Here is a 21,102-nt window from a genome sequence, read left to right as displayed (position 1 = left end):
CTCAGCGACACTTCAACACTTTCTCAAGGCACAGTCGGCTTGGCATACCTTAGATTAAATGACACCTGAGCATGGTTTCCCCACCCTACCCCCTTGAATTGCTGCTGTTAAGAATTTGGATGAGTTGTGTGCAATATCTGTTTCAGTGACGGCTGATCAGCTCTGGAAAGGCGTTTTGGCAGAGAGCGGTGCCAGTGGAAGGAAGGGAAGAGGGAAGAGGACCAAGAAGAAGCTGAAGAAGGATCTCAATAGAGGCCAGATCATTGGCGAAGGTAAATCCACAACATAAGCAAGAGGCCAGAAACGTCTTCATTCATATTGGGTCCCACTAAGAGTGAACTCTAGTTCCACTCCCATCAGCACTCAACACCAGGCTGATTAGATGTGAAAGGGAGGTATTTTCATGCTTGGGGGGACCCCAGAGTTTGCAGAAGTAATGCATATAAATAAGTAATACCTTTGAAGGTGACTCGGAAACTACAACTAATCCAGAATGCGGCAGCTAGACTGGTGACTGGGGGCGGCCGCCGAGACCATATAACACCGGTCTTGAAAGACCTACATTGGCTCCCAGTACGTTACCGAGCACAATTCAAAGTGTTGGTGCTGATCTTTAAAGCCCTAAACAGCCTCGGTCCAGTATACCTGAAGGAGCGTCTCCACCCCCATCATTCTGCCCGGATGCTGAGGTCCAGCGCCGAGGGCCTTCTGGCGGTTCCCTCATTGCGAGAAGTAAAGCTACAGGGAACCAGGCAGAGGGCCTTCTCGATAGTGGCGCCCACCCTGTGGAACGCCCTTCCAGCATATGTCAAAGCGATAAACAACTACCTGACATTCAGAAGACATCTTAAGGCAGCCCTGTTCAGGGAAGTTTTTAACGTGTGATATTTTATTGTATTTTTGCTTTCTATGGTGGCTGGGGAGTGGCTGGGGAGGCCCGGCCAGATGGGCGGGGTATAAATAATAAATTATTATTATTATTATTATTATTATTATTATTATTATTATTTGAAACCCTATTGAGGGCACACACACACCACACACACACACACACACACACACACACACACACACAACCAACCAGCTCTGGGAGGACATAATTAGCCACAGAATGCTAAGTCTAGGAGGTGTGTAAACAAGAAAGTAAAAAATACTCTCTGTGCAAATATCTGATTCTGCGTGTGTGCACAGCGAGGTTTGGGTACTACAGTGGTACCTCGGTTTACAAACACATTGGGTTACAGACTCCACTAACCCAGAAGTAGTACCTTGGGTTAAGAACTTTGCCTCAGGATGAGAACAGAAATCGCACAGCGGCGGTGGGAGACCCCATTAGCTAACGTGGTAACTCAGGTTAAGAACTGTTTCAGGTTAAGAGCAGACCTCCGGAATGAATTAAGCTTGTAACCAGAGGTACCACTGTAATTCCGCATGTTTGTATAAGTGATTTTTTTTTCACATAGCAAATCTTTGTAAAGCGAGACCTTTGCGTACTGTATTTTTATTTGTTTTGAAATACATCCGGTCCTCCAGTCCCAAAATGGGACACCCCCACCCCCAAGTTGGCTAAATAAATGTTGCTTATTGCTTTTGGTTTACTGAGTTCATCCTCTTCTGTGTTCTATCTCAGTGCACACTTGCTTTGTCAGCTGAAGCAGGTTATATATCCACAAACAGAGAAATAAAATGTATTTATTATCAATATACTTAGTGCACGCTGTTTTCCTTAATTGTAGTTTAGCTCCCCACCCCATTCAACCTAAAAAGCAGTTGAATCTTAACACCGGACGATGCTTGTTGTACAGCTTCAGCTCATTTCACGGTTACGGCTGTGATCTGGGAAGTACCCTAAGTCGTTCTTGTGCTCTCCATCTGCCTTAGGACGCTCAGGTTTCCTCTGGCCTGGCCTCAACGCTCCGGTACTGAAACAAGGAGCGGTCCAGACCATTGATCAGCGGGATAAAGAGGAGCAGGAGAAGGTGCAAGCAGAAAAGCTCCGTCTGCGGGAAGAGTTTGACAGGAAAAGAAAGATAAAGGTGAAGAGGGAGAGAGGATGGACTGGAAGATCTTGGGGAGGTATCAGCCTAGGACCCCCGGATCCAAGTCCTACTGGAGGTAAGATAACTAGGTGCATTCTAGTTGTTTTATTTGTGCATTTCATAAAACTTATTCCATGCATGTCTGTGTAGCTCAGTGGTGCTTTTCTTAAGGCACTATTGGGGTTGCTAATAACTCCCTTAAGAAAAGGTTTCTGTGAGCTACAGTTTGATCAGGGATGGGGAACCTCGGGTTCAGGAGGTTATGTATGGCCCTCCAGGCATCTCTGTCCAGCCCTCAAGACTCTCTTCTGTTAAATAAATCACAATGCAGTGTAATGTGTCATGTGTTGTTGTTCGTCCGAGGTTGCATTTACCTAATTTTAAGGCCTTCTAAGGAACACATGGTTGTTATTATGTCCCAATATGTAAAATCACAGAATTCAAAGAGAGGGTACTTTCTTTTTCGCATGACTATCAATTGTCATCTGAACTTATGAGTACAGTGGTACCTCGGGTTACACTTCAGGTTACATACGCTTCAGGTTACAGACTCCACTAATCCAGAAATAGTACCTCAGGTTAAGAACTTTGCTTCAGGATGAGAACAGAAATCGTGCTCTGGCAGTGCGGCGGCAGCAGGAGGCTCCATTAGCTAAAGTGGTGGTTAAGAACAGTTTCAGGTTAAGATCGGACCTCTGGAACAAATTAAGTATTTAACCTGAGGTACCACTGTATCTTAAAAAAAATATGTGGGCAACCTGCCTGACTGCTTAACGCAGTTTGCAATGGACAATTGAAAAATATACAGATGAAACAACACCAAGAAAATATAATAACAGGAACCTAGGAAGCTGCCTTATACTTGGCCCATCTAGCTCCATACTGAATACACTAACCGGCAGCTTTCCAGGGTTTCAGGCAGGAGCTATCCCCAGTCCTGCCTGGAGATGCCAAGGTTTGAACCCGAGACCTTGTGCATGCAAGCTCTTCCACAGAGCCGTGGTCCGTCCTTCGTCAGCCTAAAGAGCCATAGAAGGCTGTACAGTGACTTGGGCAGTCAATCTGTTTAACGCAGAAGTACTTCTCTGGCTGGCAGTGATTTTCTAGGGTCTCTGGCAGACAATTTATCTTCTTGAGCTGGAGCTGCCGGGGATGGAACTCAGGAGCGACTACATGCAAATCATGCGCTCTGCTGCTGAGCTCTGGCGCTTTGGGTTCAGAGAGGTTTCTGGCATTTTAGAGCGATGTGTTTGATGTGACATGCCGCTTGCCATGCTCTGCCTGCCTGCCAGTGGGAGTTGGCAGCCTTGCAGAATGCTGTCCTCATTTCCAGCACATCCACTGCAGCCTCATCACATTCCTGGAGCAAGTCCCTAACACCTGCAGTGGGCAGAACTGGGTGGGAATGGGTGCTGTGCGGCCAGCATTTAGAAGCCCGGTCTGTGCAAAGTACTTTGGCTCAGTGCTGTTCCCTTAACGCTTCAGAGATGTTGCAGTGATTGCATCTGACTGATTACAGGCTCCCCACCCCGGCAGCCTTTTCAATTGAAATGCAGAGCAAGATGGCTGTTAATTCTGAGACATGACTTGATTTGAAGTGCCTGGGGTGGTCGTGCATCTCCCCCCCCCCAAAAAAAAAAACCCCACAACTTCCCTCTGTCGCTGTGCGAGCAACATGTGTTGGATAAGACCTGAGCCTGTTTATTTGTTTGATTTGCATCCTTGCAAACCGTTTGATAGTTGGTCATTCAGCATGCTCGTTTCTAAAACAATACCCTGCTCTGGTGTCGGCACGGTACATGTGAGCCGTTTATAGCCTGGCTGCTCCTGTTAGACCTTAAAACACTCGGCGATCTACGCCTGACTGCTCAGCCAGCTTACGGTATCCCTTTGGCCGATAGCGTGTGCAAGGAGGCAGCTCTAAATTTAGCCAAAAATGTCATTGTATGCAATCTGTTCGCTTCCTAACATGGCATGCTAGTTTTAACACTTTGCAGAGCTTTTAGCAGTGGGAAATCAGCAGAAGCACAATAACATTGGGACTCACCACGTTCATAAAACTGCCTTCCTTGTCTCTCCCATTCTTCTTCCCTTTGCCACAAATGCAAACACACAAGCGGAGTTGAAATTTGGGCCCCATCTCCTCTATACCTTTTTAAGCACCATTATGCCACTTCAGAAGGACATGGGTGGCGCTGTGGGTTAAACCGCAGAGCCTAGGACTTGCCGATCAGAAGGTCGTGGTTTGAATCCCTGCGACGGGGTGAGCTCCCGTTGCTCGGTCCCAGCTCCTGCCAACCTAGCCGTTTGAAAGCACCTCAAAGTGCAAGTAGATAAATAGGTACCGCTCCGGCGGGAAGGTAAACGGCGTTTCCGTGCGCTGCTCTGGTTCGCCAGAAGCGGCTTCGTCATGCTGGCCACATGACCCAGAAGCTGTATGCCGGCTCCCTCGGCCAATAAAGTGAGATGAGCACCGCAACCCCAGAGCCGGTCACAACTGGACCTAATGGTCAGGGGTCCCTTTACCTTTACCTGTGCCACTCAACAGTCATGGCTTCCCCCCCCCCCAAAGATTCCTGGGAACTGTAATTTGTTATGGGTGCTGAGAGTTGATAGGAGAGCCCTGGTTCCTTCACAGAGCTATGCTTCCCGTAGTGGTTTAATAATCAGTCCCTCTTCCCTGGGAACTCTGCATGGCTTGATCATGCTTGAATCAGACCTAGGAAAGGTAACATTTTATACAGCTATATATAGAGAGACGATGCATTTATGTGTATGAGAGTTGTACATCTCTGACTTGCATTTTCTTTATCGACAGAAACATACGAAGATTTCGACTCCAGAGTGATTGAGGTAAGCGCTGCAAAACATCTGCAAGGATTCACACCTTAAACACAAAATGCTTCTGGTCTTGCCATCCTTTGCCTGTAACTCACTAGTAATGGGAGCTGGGGAATTCTGAAGTAGCGTTATTACAGCTGCGGAGAAAAGTGTGCTATTCCTTTGGCTCTGCCACAGCGCCCAGTTCAAAGGACTCTTGGATAGAGTTCAAAGGCTGCAAAGCTGCAAAGTCAACCATTAGGTTAGCCACTAGAATTATAGAATTGTGGGGTTGGAAGGGACCCAAGAGTCATCTGGTCCAAGTTTGAGAGAAAGAGAGGGTTTTCTGCAAATGTTTTTTCTAATTTGCATTCTTTTACCCCGGTAACGAAGCCATGAACAAAACAACTTTTGACTCTCTGCTCTTGGAAAAGCAATAAGTAGCGTGGAATCCATCCTACCTTTCCTTTGCCTTGTTTACATATGTGTATTAGCTAGGGATTTCTTCTACCTGGTGCATTCATGTCATCCAGGGACGAGGAATACAGACCCAATAACCAAATACAGCCCTACAGGCCTCTCTGCCAGGCTCTGTGGACTCTCTTCAAACCACATCTCTTCGCCAGTCATGCCTCTTTCTTACGCCCATCATCTTACTTCACACCCTCCTTTGAAAAATTATGTGATTGTTTATATATAGACGTTTTACAAACTATGCATTCGGAGGATTTTATTTTCATTTCCCTTGCCTGGTGTGTCATATGTCCCTGACGAACCCGCCTTTCACTTTCAGAAATGCCAGTGCAATGCTTTTTTTAAACTTCCAATGAGTGACCACTTGCCCCTGTTTGAATGCCAAAGCATTGCTTTTGTGTGCCATCTAATCGTTCTTTTGCCCAGAGCCAGGATTCGATTTGCATGTGTAATCTATGGGGATTTGCAGTTAGCACAGCTCCTGTATGATGTAAGAGTAAAGGGACCCCTGACCGTTAGGTCCAGTTGTGGACGACTCTGGGGTTGCGGCGCTCATCTCGCTTTACTGGCCGAGGGAGCCGGCGTACAGCTTCCGGGTCATGTGGCCAGCATGACTAAGCCGCTTCTGGCGAACCAAAGCAGTGCATGGAAACGCCGTTTACCTTCCCGCCGGAGCAGTACCTATTTATCTACTTGCACTTTGACATGCTTTCAAACTGCTAGGTTGGCAGGAGCAGGGACTGAGCAACGGGAGCTCACCCCATCGCGGGGATTCGAACCACTGACCTTCTGATCGGCAAGTCCTAGGTTCTGTGGTTTAACCCACAGCGCCACCTGCGTCCCCCTGTATGCGGTACTTGTTTGCAAACGTGTACGTCATAGGTGTATTCCTAAAAAAATACACTGTGTGAAGTGTTCCTATTGCCACTAGCTCATGGCTTACTATTAGTGAAGATACTCATATTCTGCATTTCAGATTTCGTAAAACATTTTGCAGCCTTTCTGAACCTGCTTTCTTTTCCGTCGCCTCTTTAGAATGTGTGTTGAGATTTTTCTTTTGAGAGCAGCTTGAAATTGCATCCCATACGTAATTAACTTTTGTACTGAGGTCAGCAGATTGTTGAACCCAGGGTTAGAGCGTTTTCAATAGCGTGCCAGTTTTTGCTTATCGCCACTGGGAGGAAAGCCGAGGTGCTCGCCGAAGGCACCTAGCAACAACTCGGATCACAATTCCATGTGGGCTGAAATTTGAATTTCAAAGCAGCATGAGTATCCTCCGGCAGGATTTCAATTATTTCTGGGGTGGGCAGATGGAGGAATTGCAATAAGTGAAATGCAGGGTGCTGAAGGAGGCCTGGCACCTTAATTGCACTTTCAGTTCTGTAACTACAATGCAATGTGCTGCACTTGGTTCTTGTTAGAGTTGGTGGAGTGAGTAGAACTGATTGCCACCAGTAGGCTGGCAGGGGGTGAAAACTCACATAAGAAGAGCCTACTGGATCAGGCCAGGGGCCTGTCTAGCTCAGCATCCTTTTCTCTTAGTGGCCAACCTGTAGGAAGCATGAAGGCAGGACCAGAGTGCAGCAGCACTCTCCCCTCCTGCAGTTTTCAGCAGCCGGTAAAGGTAAAGGGACCTCTGACCATTAGGTCCAATCGTGGCCGACTCTGGGGTTGCGGCGCTCATCTCGCTTTATTGGCCGAGGGAGCCAGCGTACAGCTTCCAGGTCATGTGGCCAGCATGACTAAGCCGCTTCTGGAGAACCAGAACCGCGCACGGAAATGCTGTTTACCTTCCCGCCAGAGCGGTACCTATTTATTTACTTAACTAAATGAAACTTAACTAAAGAAACATTGCCACATAAAAATCAGCTGCTAAAAAATACAAGGAAAAAATCCATAGTAAAGGACTAAATCCAAGCATCCACGAAAGATCAGGAAGCAAAATAATTAAAAATGAAAATGAGATTAAAAGTATAAATTTCACCTTTTTTTAAAAAAAAAAACAAAAACCTGATTCACAATGAAGCAAAAGAAAATCAACTCATTCTTCCCCACCACCATTAATCAATCAATCAATCATCCCATTATCGTGTGGCTATCAGGAATGTAGAAAGAGACAACAGTTAATGTTGCCTTGTCCTGTGTGTGAACTTTCTGTTCAGGGTACAATTCAACACATCCTTAACCTTCTTTCTTGCAATGCGTTGACTTTAATGTTACGCAGGTGTAACATTACTGAGGCCCAATTTGTGGGGTGGTATTGCAACTAAGTTTTACTCAGCGTAGACCTGTTGGCAAGTACAGTCTCAAAAAGTAACATTTCTAAAACCCTCAGTACTGTCTTTCTCACAAAAGTGTTTTGTCAGTCACACTAAGCAATTTTCCTTTCTTTTTTTCCTGTGTAAAAACATTTTAACTTGCATGTTTCTTTAGGGACAACTCAAAACATCATTTCTGAAAAGACTGTGTGTGAAACGACCCACAGAAAAATGCAGGAATATATATATACAGTATCGCAAACAACGAATTCAGGCGTCAATCAAAAAGGAATTGAAGAATAATCATTAAATTCCCATCTTTGGGGAGTTAGTTGAGGGTGTATCTCAGAAGAACAAATCCATTCACAAAAATTAATCCTGTTATTAATTTCTGGTGAAATCTGAATTCATTTATCTGCCCACTTATCCCTTCCTGACCAGGCAAATAGGTGAAACAGACTGGAAGTTGTGGACTCCCCTTCCTCAGAGGTTGGATGGGCATCTCTCATGGATGTTTTAACTGAGATTCCTGCATTGCAGGGGGTTGAGCTGGATGACCTTGGGGGATCCTTCCAACTCTGCGATTCCATGACACCGCTGTGACGTTAACATGTGAGAGTGCTGGAGGTGAAATAGTTAAACAGGTTACCCAATCAAAACCCAGGGGGGTGGAGTCAGAGGGACTATAAAACCAGCTCTGGGAGGGGTGAAGGGGGGAGTTCGTTGGGAGGTTGGTTGGAGTGGATTGGGATAGAGTCTGTGGGTAGGTTGAGTTAGTGTAGCGAAATAAGCTGAGTCAGGAACAGTTAGGGGCTAGGAAGACAAGTAAATATCTGAGAGGTGGTTTAGTGAGTGAGAGCAGGTAGCGGAAGTTATAGGTCTGGATAGGCACTCCATGATTGTAATTGTCCGATACTGTTTATGAAACCACACACGTGTTAAACTGCAATAAATAAACAAAAGTTTATGTTCCAATTTAACCCTGACTGGACTCAGTATTGTACTGGGTGGTGGCAGCGAGAAATAAAGTGGTGGCACAGGGATCAATAGACGGCGAGATGTCCGGGGACCCTGTGTGATCGCCACAACCGCTGAAATTGGCATGCCTCCTTCAGCCTAAGGGTGGGAGCAGCTTATAAAGAAACTTATTTTGACGTGGAGGGAGCTTTAGCGGAAAGATGAGAGGAAGCCGGGGGGGGGGGGGGAGTTCATGTTCAGTCCTTAATCCCTCAGGCAACTAAGCAAGCTGCTACATTTTCCTCCCCAGAGGTTTTAGAATAGCAAGTCGCTTCCAAAAGAGAGGGGCTGTGTTGTGCAAGATGCTCAGGGCCACAGATCCTTTATTGCAGATCTGCTCTAACTTAGTCGTTATTAGAGCTTAGTCGTTTGAGACCTAATTGCCTCTGATGGGCAGTGAAACCTCCCCCCCTTTTTTTTTTGTTTTATATACCTGTAGAGAATCATATTTTTATTGCAACTGTAAAGCTGGGTTTTATTTTCCACCCTAAAAAAAATAATACAAGACATCTCGGGCTGAGATGCTTCGGTTTTAAGATTACTGCGTGCTTCTCTCCAAGTAATAAAGAAGGGTGAGTAATGGAAAGTGACAGGTTCCCAAATACAAAGGGAGTGAGCAGCAGGCGTACGGTAATACAGGGATCTAGGCAACTGTATGTGCCATTCTTTTTATGTTTTAATCGCACAAAGAAATCCAGTGCTGTATCTAGAGAGGTGTCAGATCCATTGCCGCCAGCAGATGATAAATAAGTATCTGAGCATCCATTACTGATTAGAGAGGAGCAGCACAGGAAGTTTAGTGAGTTTAGGCAATCGGTTCATCTAAATCAGTATTGTCTACACTGCCTGGCAGGGATAGAGCATCTGCTTTGCATACAAAAGATCCCAGGAATGTCCAGGGTGAGGAATTAACTCTTTATTGTCAAAAGCCAGGTCCCATCACCTCCTGGCAAATAGAAGGGGAAGAAATGGAGGCAGTGAGAGATTTTACTTTCTTGGGCTCCATGATCACTGCAGATGGTGACAGCAGCCACGAAATTAAAAGATGCCTGCTTCTTGGGAGAAAAGCAATGACAAACCTAGACAGCATCTTAAAAAGTAGAGACATCACCTTGCCAACAAAATTAAAGCTATGGTTTTCCCAGTAGTGATGTATGGAAGTGAGAGCTGGACGATAAAGAAGGCTGATCGCCAAAGAATTGATGCTTTTGAATTATGGTGCTGGAGGAGACTCTTGAGAGTCCCATGGACTGCAAGAAGATCAAACATATCCATTCTTAAGGAAATCGGCCCTGAGTGCTCACTGGAAGGACAGATCCTGAAGCTGAGGCTCCAGTACTTTGGCCACCTCATGAGAAGAGAAGACTCCCTGGAAAAGACCCTGATGCTGGGAAAGATGGAGAGCACAAGGAGAAGGGGACGACAGAGGACGAGATGGTTGGATAGTGTTCTCGAAGCTACCAGCATGAGTTTGACCAAACTGCAGGAGGCAGTGGAAGACAGAAGTGCCTGGCGTGCTCTGGTCCATGGGGGTCACAAAGAGTCGGACACGACTAAACGACTAAACATTGCCAAAAGCGCACTTACAAGTTAGGAAAAGGCATGTCCATCAATCCTACGACATCTCTCAGCTACTCCTAGGTGTGCACCTGATGAGGCAGTTGCAGCAACCGAGAGGTTCGGTCACTGAACTCGCCATTGTCAAAGCAAAGTTCAACAGTGTCAAAGCAATGATTCTTCAACATCAACTTCGTTGAACGGGTCACGTTGTGCAGGTGCCGATTATCGTCTTCTAAAGCAACTACAATGGTACCTCGTGTTACATATGCTTCAGGTTGCAGACTCGGCTAACCCAGAAATAATACATCGGGTTAAGAACTTTGCTTCAGGATGAGAACAGAAATCGCACGGCAGCAGCGCGGCAGCAGCGGGAGGCCCCATTAGCTAAAGTGGTGCTTCAGGTTAAGAACAGTTTCAGGTTAAGAACGGACCTCCGGAACAAATTAAGTACGTAACCAGAGGTATTCCGAACTTAAAAGTGGAAAGCAAAATACTGGTGGTCAACAGAAGACGTTTAAATACTAATCTAATTTTTTAAAATTGTCATATCAACACAGACAACTGGGAAACACTGGCCTGCGAGCGTTCCAATTGGAGAACAGCCTTTACCAAAGGTGTCATGGATTTTGAAGAGGCAGGAACTTGGGGCGAAAAGGAGAAACGAGCTAAGAGAAAGACACATTTGGCAAACTCTCACCGTGATCTACTTCTTCCTGAAAACCTATGTCCCCGCTGTGGAAGGACAGAATTTGCCTCCATAGTCGCTTACAGACTCGCTGTTAAAACCGTGTTTATGAAAGACAATCTTACTCGGCTACGAGTGATCGCCGAAGAAGAAGAAGGTCCTGTGAGGCAGTGGAACAGGAGGGGTGGCAGCAGCAGGAGGAGGAGGAGGTGTGGAAGCCCTTGATTCCACACCAGCCTAACCTCCCCCTCCTCCTGCACCTGCTCTCCAGGCCTGCAGCTTCTCCTGCCTCTGACTTCTCCCATGTCAGTCTCAAACCCTGTTTCTCCCAGTGCCCACTCCTTCCCAGGCACCACTCCTCAGCGTCCAGCCATTCCCTGACAGCAGGGATAGGAGAGACCCTGGTCTGAAATTCTGCAGAGTTGCTGCCAATCAGTTTAGACACTACTGACCTAGGTTGACCACTGTATAAGGCAGATTCCTTTGAATCATAGGGTGAAGAGGAGGACGGCCCCTTTGTGGAGCTACAGGGCACATTGGTGAGGAGCCATGGCAGTTAAACAGCTCTGAAACTAGTCGGCGCATATATTATTTTCATCATGATTGTTTATTTCGTTTATGAATTGCTTCCCGTGAAGCACCTCAAAGCGATTTCACGGTGCAATAAAATCCTATAGAAAGCCATTTCTTATATAAAAAAAACATTGCCTGTGTAAAAAAAAAAAATGCAGTTAAAGCCATTGCATATATGAAAACAGCTTCAAATCCAATGCAGGTAGAGAGTGAGATTTTAAAAATCTCCACTTAAGAGGCTTGTTGGAAAAAGAAGGACTTCAGGGGGCCTCTCTGATGTGTAAACGGGAAGGAGGGCTTAAGAATAGGTGCTGTCACGCTAAAGACCCAATTCCTACATCATAAAGGAAGGATGAGGCAGTATCTGCAGGAGGTCCTCTCCTGCAGAGCACAGCTGTTGGTTGGGAATATAATAAATGAGACATTTATTTCGGTATTTTTGTCCCAAGCTATAGCAGCGTCATTAGCCTAGCTTGGTAGCTAAATGACACATGTGGACATGTTCTCAGCAGAGGTTTGGAGGATGAAATGGAGCAACATGCACACATTTCTTTCCAGCAAGCATCCTGTCCTTGGAAGATGGATGTGATCAGGAAACCTTGTGGCAAATTATGCAAGCCTCTTGTTCTGTTTAGACTCCTTCCCAGTTGCGAAGTGGCAGTTCCAGTGCACCTACGAGACTCCTTCCTCCACCTTACAGGCAGCTCGGCTTCGAGATTTAAGTTTAAAATTTCACACCAAGCAGACTAGATTATATTAAGTTAATAATGAGAGCTGTAACGCACTGCACGGTCTTGCCACCCTGCCCCAATGGCAATTTTGTTAGATTTAAATAGGTGCGGCAGGGCTTTTAAGAACGGCAGGGGGCATGTGATTTTCCTCGGGTTCCTACGCTATTGGCAGGCAAAGCATTATGTTTCAAATGCCTTGGGAGCGAGACATTCGCCATAGGCTGCAGCGGGTAATTAAGAATCCTCTACAGTAACCCAAACTTCTGCAGTAAAAGAGTTTGCACACAATTATCTGGGGTGGGGAGGAGGCTTCCCTCTCAACTTGCTTGCCTCCATTTCTGTTAGCAAGGGAAGGGGAACACACCAGAGTGCTTGAAATTTGGCCTACGCTAATCAGTGTTTCCCTGAAAATTAATTATACCGTAGAAGAAACCCCTTTGTGAACAAAGATGCCAAAGCAGCATTACTAGTGTTTTATGAACAAAGAATCCTAATGCTATCCTTCTGTAAACACTGATTAGCACGTCTAGCTCGTGCAAGAAGATATTAATATTTGCATGCAGGGTTGGTTGTCGTCGCTGGCGTCTTGTTCCGTTTTAAACAGCGGCACAAACTCTTCTCTAATTTGTACCGTCAGACTTTTCTCATTTGCGGCCCAGTGTGTGTGGCTTCGCCCTTGAGCCCCTAAAATACAACTCGGCCAGAAACATCCTCGCCCACCCTTGTGCCCATGACATAAAAGTAGCGCTTGATGGTGGCTTGCGAAATTGCAGAGCTAGCGATTTTAAACAGCAGCTGAGTGAGAAAAGCAAACTTTAATGAATAGTAAGTGAGCCAGTGTGTGGAATGAAAGCACAAAGAAGTCCCTTGGGATTTTGCTCAAAGGCAAATGAAAGGAGAGTATCCTAAGGACCCGGAGGTCTGCTGAGCAATTAAGCAACTGTCCTCTTAGCAATGGCAAATTTTGAAGCTGGCATTTCCTTGGCAGCTGGGCAGCTGCTGTTCTGCAAAAGCATTTGGTGACCGCTAGCCATGATGGTTATGTTTTACCTCCCCTGTTGAAGGCAGTACAGGTGGGCTCTGGGGAGGGTCTCCTCACCCGCCAGAGTTGCCACAGAGCTTTGTTGAGACTCTTCAGGTCTCTCCCCCCACCGCCAATTTCCTGCGCATATGCACAGTTTTGTTCGGTTTTTTACTTTTTTCATTGTATAGCATTTATTTGAATAGTCAACCACTTCTTCTTCTTTGGATATCACTTGTAGCTGAGTAAGATTGTCTTCCATAAACACGGTTTTAACGAGTCCATAAGTGACTGTGGAGGCGAATTCTGGACCCACACGTCCTTCCACAGTGGGGACATTGGTTTCCGGGCGGTAGTTGATCATGGTGTGGATTTGCCAAGTGTGCCTTCCTCTTAGCATTTTTCTCCCTTGCGTCCTGAGTTCGAGCGTCTTCAAAGCCCATGAGACCTTTGGTAAAGGCTGTCATGCAACTGGAGCGCTCGCAGGACAGTGTTTCCCAGTTGTCAGTGTTTATGCTACATTTTTAAAGATTTGCCTTGAGACAGTCTTTAAACCTCTTTTGTTGACCACCAGCATTACGCTTTCCATTTTTAAGTTCGGAATGGAGTAGTTGCTTTGGAAGACGATCATCAGGCATCCGCACAACATGACCAGTCCAACGAAGTTGATGTTGAAGAATCATTGCTTCAACACTGGTGATCTTTGCTTCTTCCAGTACACTGGCATTAGTTTGCCTCTCTTCCCAAGTGATATATAGTGCCTGCCCTACTCCCCAACAGGAGGAAGAAGAGAAGGAGTATTTTAGGGATCCTTGTCAGCATTCACATCACCGTTATCTGATTCTGCCCCAGTAAGAATGATATTTGTAGATACCACCACAATTTCATCTCAGTGCTGTAATTTAATAATAAGACACTGTTAGGACTAAAAAAACAAAAACTTTCAAACATCATAGCCAACCAGGCCACATTTGCCTATGATTTCACCAATGTAAAACCACATTAGCACTTCAGTAGTCACCAAGGGACGCGGGTGGCGCTGTGGGTTAAACCTCAGAAGTTACAGATAGGTAGCTGTGTTGGTCTGCCATAGTCAAAACAAAAAATTCCTTCCAGTAGCACCTTAAAGACCAACTAAGTTCTAGGTTCTGTGTATCTGAAGAAGTGTGCATGCACACGAAAGCTCATACCAAGAACTGACTTAGTTGGTCTTTAAGGTGCTACTGGAAGGAATTTGTTTTGTTTTGACTATGGCAGACCAACACGGCTACCTATCTGTAACTAAGTTCTTTCGTGACCTCCATGGAGAGACCTGGTCTGAACAAAGACATTGGATTCTTATCTCATTATACATGACAAAGCCATTTTTCACCTACTCACCCCTTGCTTTTTCCTGTAAGACCTATTGCAGTCGTTAAGAGTCGTCAACAGGCTCATCACAGCTATCTGCCAATCACCCATTCCCACCACCCTTCTGAGTAATACCCCTCCCCACCTTCTCACTATATAGAAGGGTCTGGTGACTTCTGTTTCAGTGTATCTGAAGAAGTGTGCATGCACATGAAAGCTCATACCTAGAACTAACTTAGTTGGTCTTTAAGGTGCTACTGGAAGGAATTTTTTGTTTAAACCTCAGAAGGTTGGTGGTTCGAATCCCCGCGACAGGGTGAGCTCCCGTTGCTCAGTCCCTGCTCCTGCCAACCTAGCAGTTCGAAAGCATGTCAAAGTGCAAGTAGATAAATAGGTACCGCTCCGGTGGGAAGGTAAATGGTGTTTCCGTTTGCTGCTCTGGTTCTCCAGAAGCGGCTTAGTCATGCTGGCCGCAAGACACGGAAGCTGCACGCCGGCTCCCTCGGCCAATAAAGCGAGTTGAGCACCGCAATCCCAGAGTCTGTCACGACTGGACCTAATTGTCAGGGGTCCCTTTACCTTTACCTAGCTACCAAGCCATTCCTTAGAGCTTCCTTGACAGCGAGCTGTTTGATGTGGCTAGACTGCATGCTCTTCAGCAATCCTTTCATGCCATCAGTAGCCTTAGGAATTTCAGCAGGAGTTGAGGGAGCCAGTACCAAAAAGTGGCCAGGTGAGGCTTTGAATAAGTGATAGCAGCAGAGACAAGCTTGGGCCCTTGGGTGATGATGGCCATCAGCAGCTTCTGCGCGGCCTGCGCCATCCTGAGAGCAAGTCCTGTGCATGTGCGCAGTTGCGTGTGAATTGAACACGTGTAATTGGGTGGATGCCTGTATGTCCCTGAACTCCACTTGCTGGGAATCATAAATGGAGAGAATGCTGTTTCACTCAGGTCCCGTTTTGGGGCTTTGCACTATGAGAACAATGCTGGACTAGATTGGGCCTTTGGCCTAATCCTGCAGGGCTCTTTGTATATTTGTATGCTGTAGTTGCTGCTACTATTACATTTATAGCCCACTTTCGCCTCCAGGTCCCAGGGCAGGTCACAACACTTCAAACAAATTACAGTCATGGGAATAGGATGGGTCCTGAAAACCCCTAGCTGAGGAGCTAAGCGTTCACTCCCTCGGCTATGTTTTGAGATTTTGGGTCTTCTCTCTAATGAAACTTCCATTTGTGCAGAGGGTCTGGTGTGTGTGTGTGTGTGTGTGTGTGTGTGTGTTTTCTTTGATTTTGCCAAATCTTGAAAGCTTAATGCTGGTGGGAACATCTGAAGGGCAGAACAGCATGTTACGGGAGAAATGGGAATAATGCTAAAAATGAATTCAAGCTGAACCCGCAAATGGATATTTTTCCTCGACAGGCTGTCTGCATGGGGGTGGGAGGTGGGAATCAATTTTGGGGTATGCTTTGATTCCAAACTGTGCCTGCAGATGGACAACTTCAAAGGGGTGCACTGTCAGCTCCAAACAGCTGAGTGTGTGTGTGTGTGAGAGAGAGAGAGAGTGTGTTCTAGTGCTTTTGCTAGAGCTATATCTGTGAGGCACAGCGAAATCAAGAATTTGGGCTGAGCCTGAAATGCAGAAGGTGCTGATTTGTCAGCTGAATGCTCAGTAGTTGTACCAGGCATGCCCAATCCAAAGAAAGCATTCTGCTGACCAATCACAGGTGCTGATGTTGCAACCCTGTTTGGTTCCTCTGTGGCTCCTAAACATTCCTGGTTGAAACTCCAGAGACTCTGATTAGTTGATAATAAACCCTTCTGTTCAGATCCCTCCATTTCTCTTTTTCATTGTTTGAAATGGGAGACTGAACATGTCAAAGTTTATTGAAGGTGATAACACGAAGCAGCACTTAACCTGCTTATTAGTGTCAGCGAAAGCTATAACCTGCATTTTCATAATCATTCCTGCCTGCTTCCCCTAATTAAATATAGATTTCTCCCCATGTTCTCCAGAAGGTGGAATAAAACAGTTTGAGCAGTAACCTTAAAGTAACCTTTTGCTGTCCAGAGATGTCCCTTTTATAAACCTTGTTTCTCCCTTCACATTTCTGCAGTGCTGGTAAATTAAACCTTTTGCCAGTGTTTCTCAACTTGGGTCTCCAGCTCTTTTTGTCATAACAGGACAGCCATGCCAGAGCCGCTATCATAGCATTGTAGACTTGGAAGGAGCCACAAGGGTCATTTATTCCAACTCCCAGCAATGCAGGAATCTTTCACCCAACATGGGGCTCAGACCCATAGCCCTGGGATTAAGAGTCTCATGCTTTACTGACTGAGCTATCCATCCTTCTGCCTCTGATCTTCACACCGTGAGACATTAAAGAACCCTTAGGCTATATTTGCTGAGTTTAAAGCATGGAGCCTGTTAAGAGGAAGAGTCACCAACCAACACCGTTTACTGTTGACTCTGGGAGCCCTTCTGTCAGGATCTGTGAACCACAGTGCCAAATAGCATATGGCCTGCAGCGCCTTCCTGGTGTGTGGCTCTCCTGTCAAAGGATAATAATAATAATAATAATAATAATAATAATAATAATAATAATAATAATAATAATTTATTTATACCCCACCCATCTGGCTGGGCTTCCCCAGCTACTCTGGGTGGCTTCCAACAAAATATTAACATACCATAATGCATCAAACATTAAAAACTTCCCTAAACAGGGCTGCCTTCAGATGTCTTCTAAAAGTCTGGTAGTAGTTGTTCTCTTTGACATCTGGTGGGAGGGCGTTCCACGGGGTGGGTGCCACTACTGAGAAAGCCCTCTGCCTGGTTCCCTGTAACTTGGCTTCTCGCAGTGAGGGAACCGCCAGAAGGCCCTCAGCACTGGACCTCAGTGTCCGGGTAGAACGATGGGGTGGAGATGCTCCTTCGGGCATACTGGGCTGAGGCTGTTTAGGGCTTTAAAGGTCAGCACCAACACTTTGAATTGTGCTTGGAAACGTACTGGGAGCCAGTGTAGGTCTTTCAAGACCAGTGTTACAGGGCCCTGGCGGCCACTTCCAGTCACCAGTCTAGCTGCTGCATTCTGGATTAGTTGTAGTTTCCGGGTCACCTTCAAAGGTAGCCCCACGTAGAGCGCATTGCAGTAGTCCAAGCGGGAGCTAACCAGAGCATGCACCACTCTGGCGAGGCAGTCCGTGGGCAGGTAGGGTCTCAGCCTGCGTACCAGATGGAGCTGATAAACAGCTGTACTGGACACAGAATTGACCTGTGCCTCCATGGACAGCTGTGAGTTCAAAATGACTCCCAGGCTTTTTTTGGTCAGCAAGCTGAGCAGTTGTGGCATGATTAAGTGTGTGTGTGTGTGTGTGTCTCCTCCTCGCCCACCCCCCTTTTCACAGCTCGAATAAGGTTGTTACACCACATAGCACCATACTTAGAATTCATTGACTTGTAGAGTTAGAAGGGATCACGTAGGTCCTCTAGTCCAAACCCCTGCAATGCAGGAATCTGTGGCCCAACATGGGTCTCGAACCCACAACCCTGAGATTAAGAGTGTCGTGATAACAGCTGAGCTAGGTACCAAATGAAAGTCACATAGAAAGGAGACAGTTTGATTTTCCTTCAGTGGACAGACCATAGCAATGCACGTTATCCTCACCCCCCTTTTTTTTAAAAAAACAAACCACCATAGCTTATACTTACATAGGAAGCTGTCATAAGAATCCAGCTTCCTTTTCTCACAGTGCCCTTGGGAAGCTCACACGCAGGACCCGAGTGCAAGAGCACACTCCCCACTTTTCACAACCAGCAACTGGCATTCAGATGCAAACTGCCTCCCACAGCAGATATGTTCCTGTACTCCAACTTTGTATTCTTCATATGACAATATATGTGAATGAGAATATATATCTGTACAAGCTGCAAAATCGATATTGCTTTGCAGTGGGGCATTTTAGCTGCTTTTGTCTACTCTAGAATGAGAGAGGGGGAGGAAATTCTGCCAGAGCTCAGTAGGTAAAAAAAAAATTGCATTGTTTGATGTCAGGACAGTTGATGTAGTAACAGTCCATGGCTGCCTGTGCACATTATCAAGCTTGAAAGGCCTTTACAGAGTTTTAAGAGAGATGTGATGGGTCTGATTGTGATGGGTGACTGGGCACATTTCCCTTCAGAGCTGCACAGAAACAGCTGACAGGAGTAATTTTGTGTGTATGTGGTTTTTCCCCTCCAGTAGCCTGACTCGCTTCCATGAGCTGCTGTTGCCACCTTCTGGAAAAAAGGAGGAAGTCTCGTTTTCCTGGATTTGGAAGTAAGGAAATCCTAGTTAAGAGGAAATCTGGCCAGTGGTTAAGAGATCAAGAGCAAACCTTGGAATCTGATCCTCACAGCTGACATAAATTCTTCCTCATCTGCCATAACTGTGGTTAACAGCAGGCAGCTGGACCTCTTAACTAGGGTTTCCTAACCTTCAAACTCTGATTGACCTGAAAAGCTTGCTTAGCGTTAACCGTGATTGACACTGTCGCTTCCAAAATCTGTATTAGGGCAAATCATTTTATTAGCGTAACCAAAACATTGCAGAATAATGTGGAAGGTTTTGAGTTCTACAGAGTTCTTCTTTTGGCTAGATGGTAAGCAGAGCAAGGGGGATGTGGCCAATGTTGAAATTGTGGAGTTTGCATCCCAAGGGCTGTGATTGACTAAATGCAATGTTGGAAAGAGATAGACGGTGTTCGTATGAGGTTCTGTTAGGTGCTATGCAGGCTGCTGGATGGACCTGCAGAAGCTGAGCAGGAGGAGCAAACAGCTGTTGTTTCCAAGTGTCAGTCAAAGGTTGATTCCCCCACCCCTATATTTGAAAATATAAAAATCTAGCTGTTAGCCCGGTCTGCTTCAATCCTTAGGTCATACACATAGGTTTTTTGGTAGGTGGAGAAGAGGAGCAAAGAGAAACCAGGCTGCTTGTGTTGTTGTAGAAACTAGGTAGTTTTTATCTTGTTGCAGTTGCTATTGTGGAGTTATTGATGTAACCCTTGACTGTGCCTTGAGTTGGGGGGGGGGGTTCATGCTGGAGAACCTGTGATCCACTGTTCTGCCCCCAGTTTCCTTATGCTGCTCCCAATCTCTTAGCCAGCGTTAGGAAATCGAGAGCAGTACTCTTTTGCAGCAACCCAAGTTTGCATAGAGGGGTTTTTCAAAAAGCTCCTTTTTCTTGCCTTGGGGGTTGTTTTCCTCCCATAAATCAGCCTGTGAACTTCAGATACCCACCAGTAAACGCTTAAGAAATAAAGGTGAAAGGCTTTCATAGTAATAAAACCCAGACTTCCCATGGATCTGGGTTTGTCCAGATAGCTTATCGGGAGAGCCAAATGCAGACTCTCCAGTAGCAGAGTACTTGTTGATTCAGCTGTGCTCCTGTTGAAACAACACGGTGATGCATGGATCTCATTGGCAAAGTTCAGCAGATAATATCTGCTGAAATCCTCCCTCGGGTTGATCATTTCCTTTACTTTTTCCTCCCTCCTGCAGCTACAAAGAATGCACGTGCAGCCTGCTTCATATCAGTGCATCCATTTAGGCGTGGTGCCCTGTTACGGCATCCCTAGGCAGTGCAGAATCCTAGAAACATGTCATCATCGAGAACGCTTCCGATGTGCCGTGTTTTGAGGGGGAGGTGTTAACTTTATGGATACGGTTGCTGGGTGCTGGATGAAGCCTGGAGTTTGGTTAGTTTAATTCAGCTAGGAAACGTGTCTATTTAATCTGAATGATTCAGCAAGTGCTCCTTCCAGTTCCGTTGCACAAAGGCTGGTATTGGAAATGGTGCATTGCTGGTGAGTAAGCAGAGAAGATCCTAGCACCCAATCTGCAGGAAGCAGAGCATGTTTTACACTTGAAAATAGAAGGGTAGTAACAGTGAGGTTCTTCATTTCCTTCAGTTGGTGAGAGGGTAGTGACCATTTTGGTTTATGAAAGATACTAGCAGCCTCATATCTACCATTGCTTGGGAATTCAAAGAAACACAAAAATCGGTGATTAAAATCGGTGCAGTTTTGAAAGGTTCGGCCTGCCATCTTGGTTTAGAGTGGGGCCCACTTGTATCTAAATATAGAGGGGAAACATACTGCTTTATCTCAGGAACAAAAATTCTCAAGAACTGTCCAAATACTTAGCCAACAAGCAGCCAACTTTCCAAAATATATAGCAGATGTACTGTGCTACCAATTTCTCTTCGTTATTTTTAGGCTCATACATGAATGAATCTTGGGGAAGGGGAAAAGTAAGTAGGTGGTATTTAGCTAGGCTTGACAAAGTTTGGCCCATTGACATTAATAAACATTATTAACAGGTCCATTAATTTCAGTGGACCTACTCTGAGTAAGACTTCGCTGAATGCCACCCAGTATATACTGATTATATGGGGAAGCAAAATATGCAGCTCAAGTATTAACACTGCTCAGAAAACCAATATGCAATTTACCGTAATTTTTACAAACAATAATTATGGCGTGCAAAACTTTTAACTATTATGCAAGTCTGCTTTTATAGTCCAACCTAGTTAA

At 45.7% G+C, this 21,102-nt stretch overlaps 1 protein-coding gene across 1 annotated transcript in view; it reads left to right on the top strand.

The window, feature by feature from the left end:
- The window catches only part of MRPS5 (mitochondrial ribosomal protein S5), a 47,863-nt gene that overhangs the window by 12,575 nt on the left and 14,186 nt on the right, over positions 1–21,102 (top strand). Inside the window, exons 3-5 of the mRNA XM_081854897.1 lie at positions 147–272; positions 1,882–2,115; positions 4,858–4,892. Coding sequence (XP_081711023.1) covers positions 147–272; positions 1,882–2,115; positions 4,858–4,892 — 395 coding nt within the window. The remainder of the gene's footprint in view (positions 1–146; positions 273–1,881; positions 2,116–4,857; positions 4,893–21,102) is intronic.

This window comes from Podarcis erhardii (genome assembly GCF_964252035.2).
Source record: "Podarcis erhardii genome assembly, chromosome: 3".
In the NCBI taxonomy this organism is placed as follows: Eukaryota; Metazoa; Chordata; class Lepidosauria; order Squamata; family Lacertidae; genus Podarcis; species Podarcis erhardii.
Note: the sequence above shows the minus strand (reverse complement) of the source record. Positions and strands in the feature narration are given on the sequence as shown.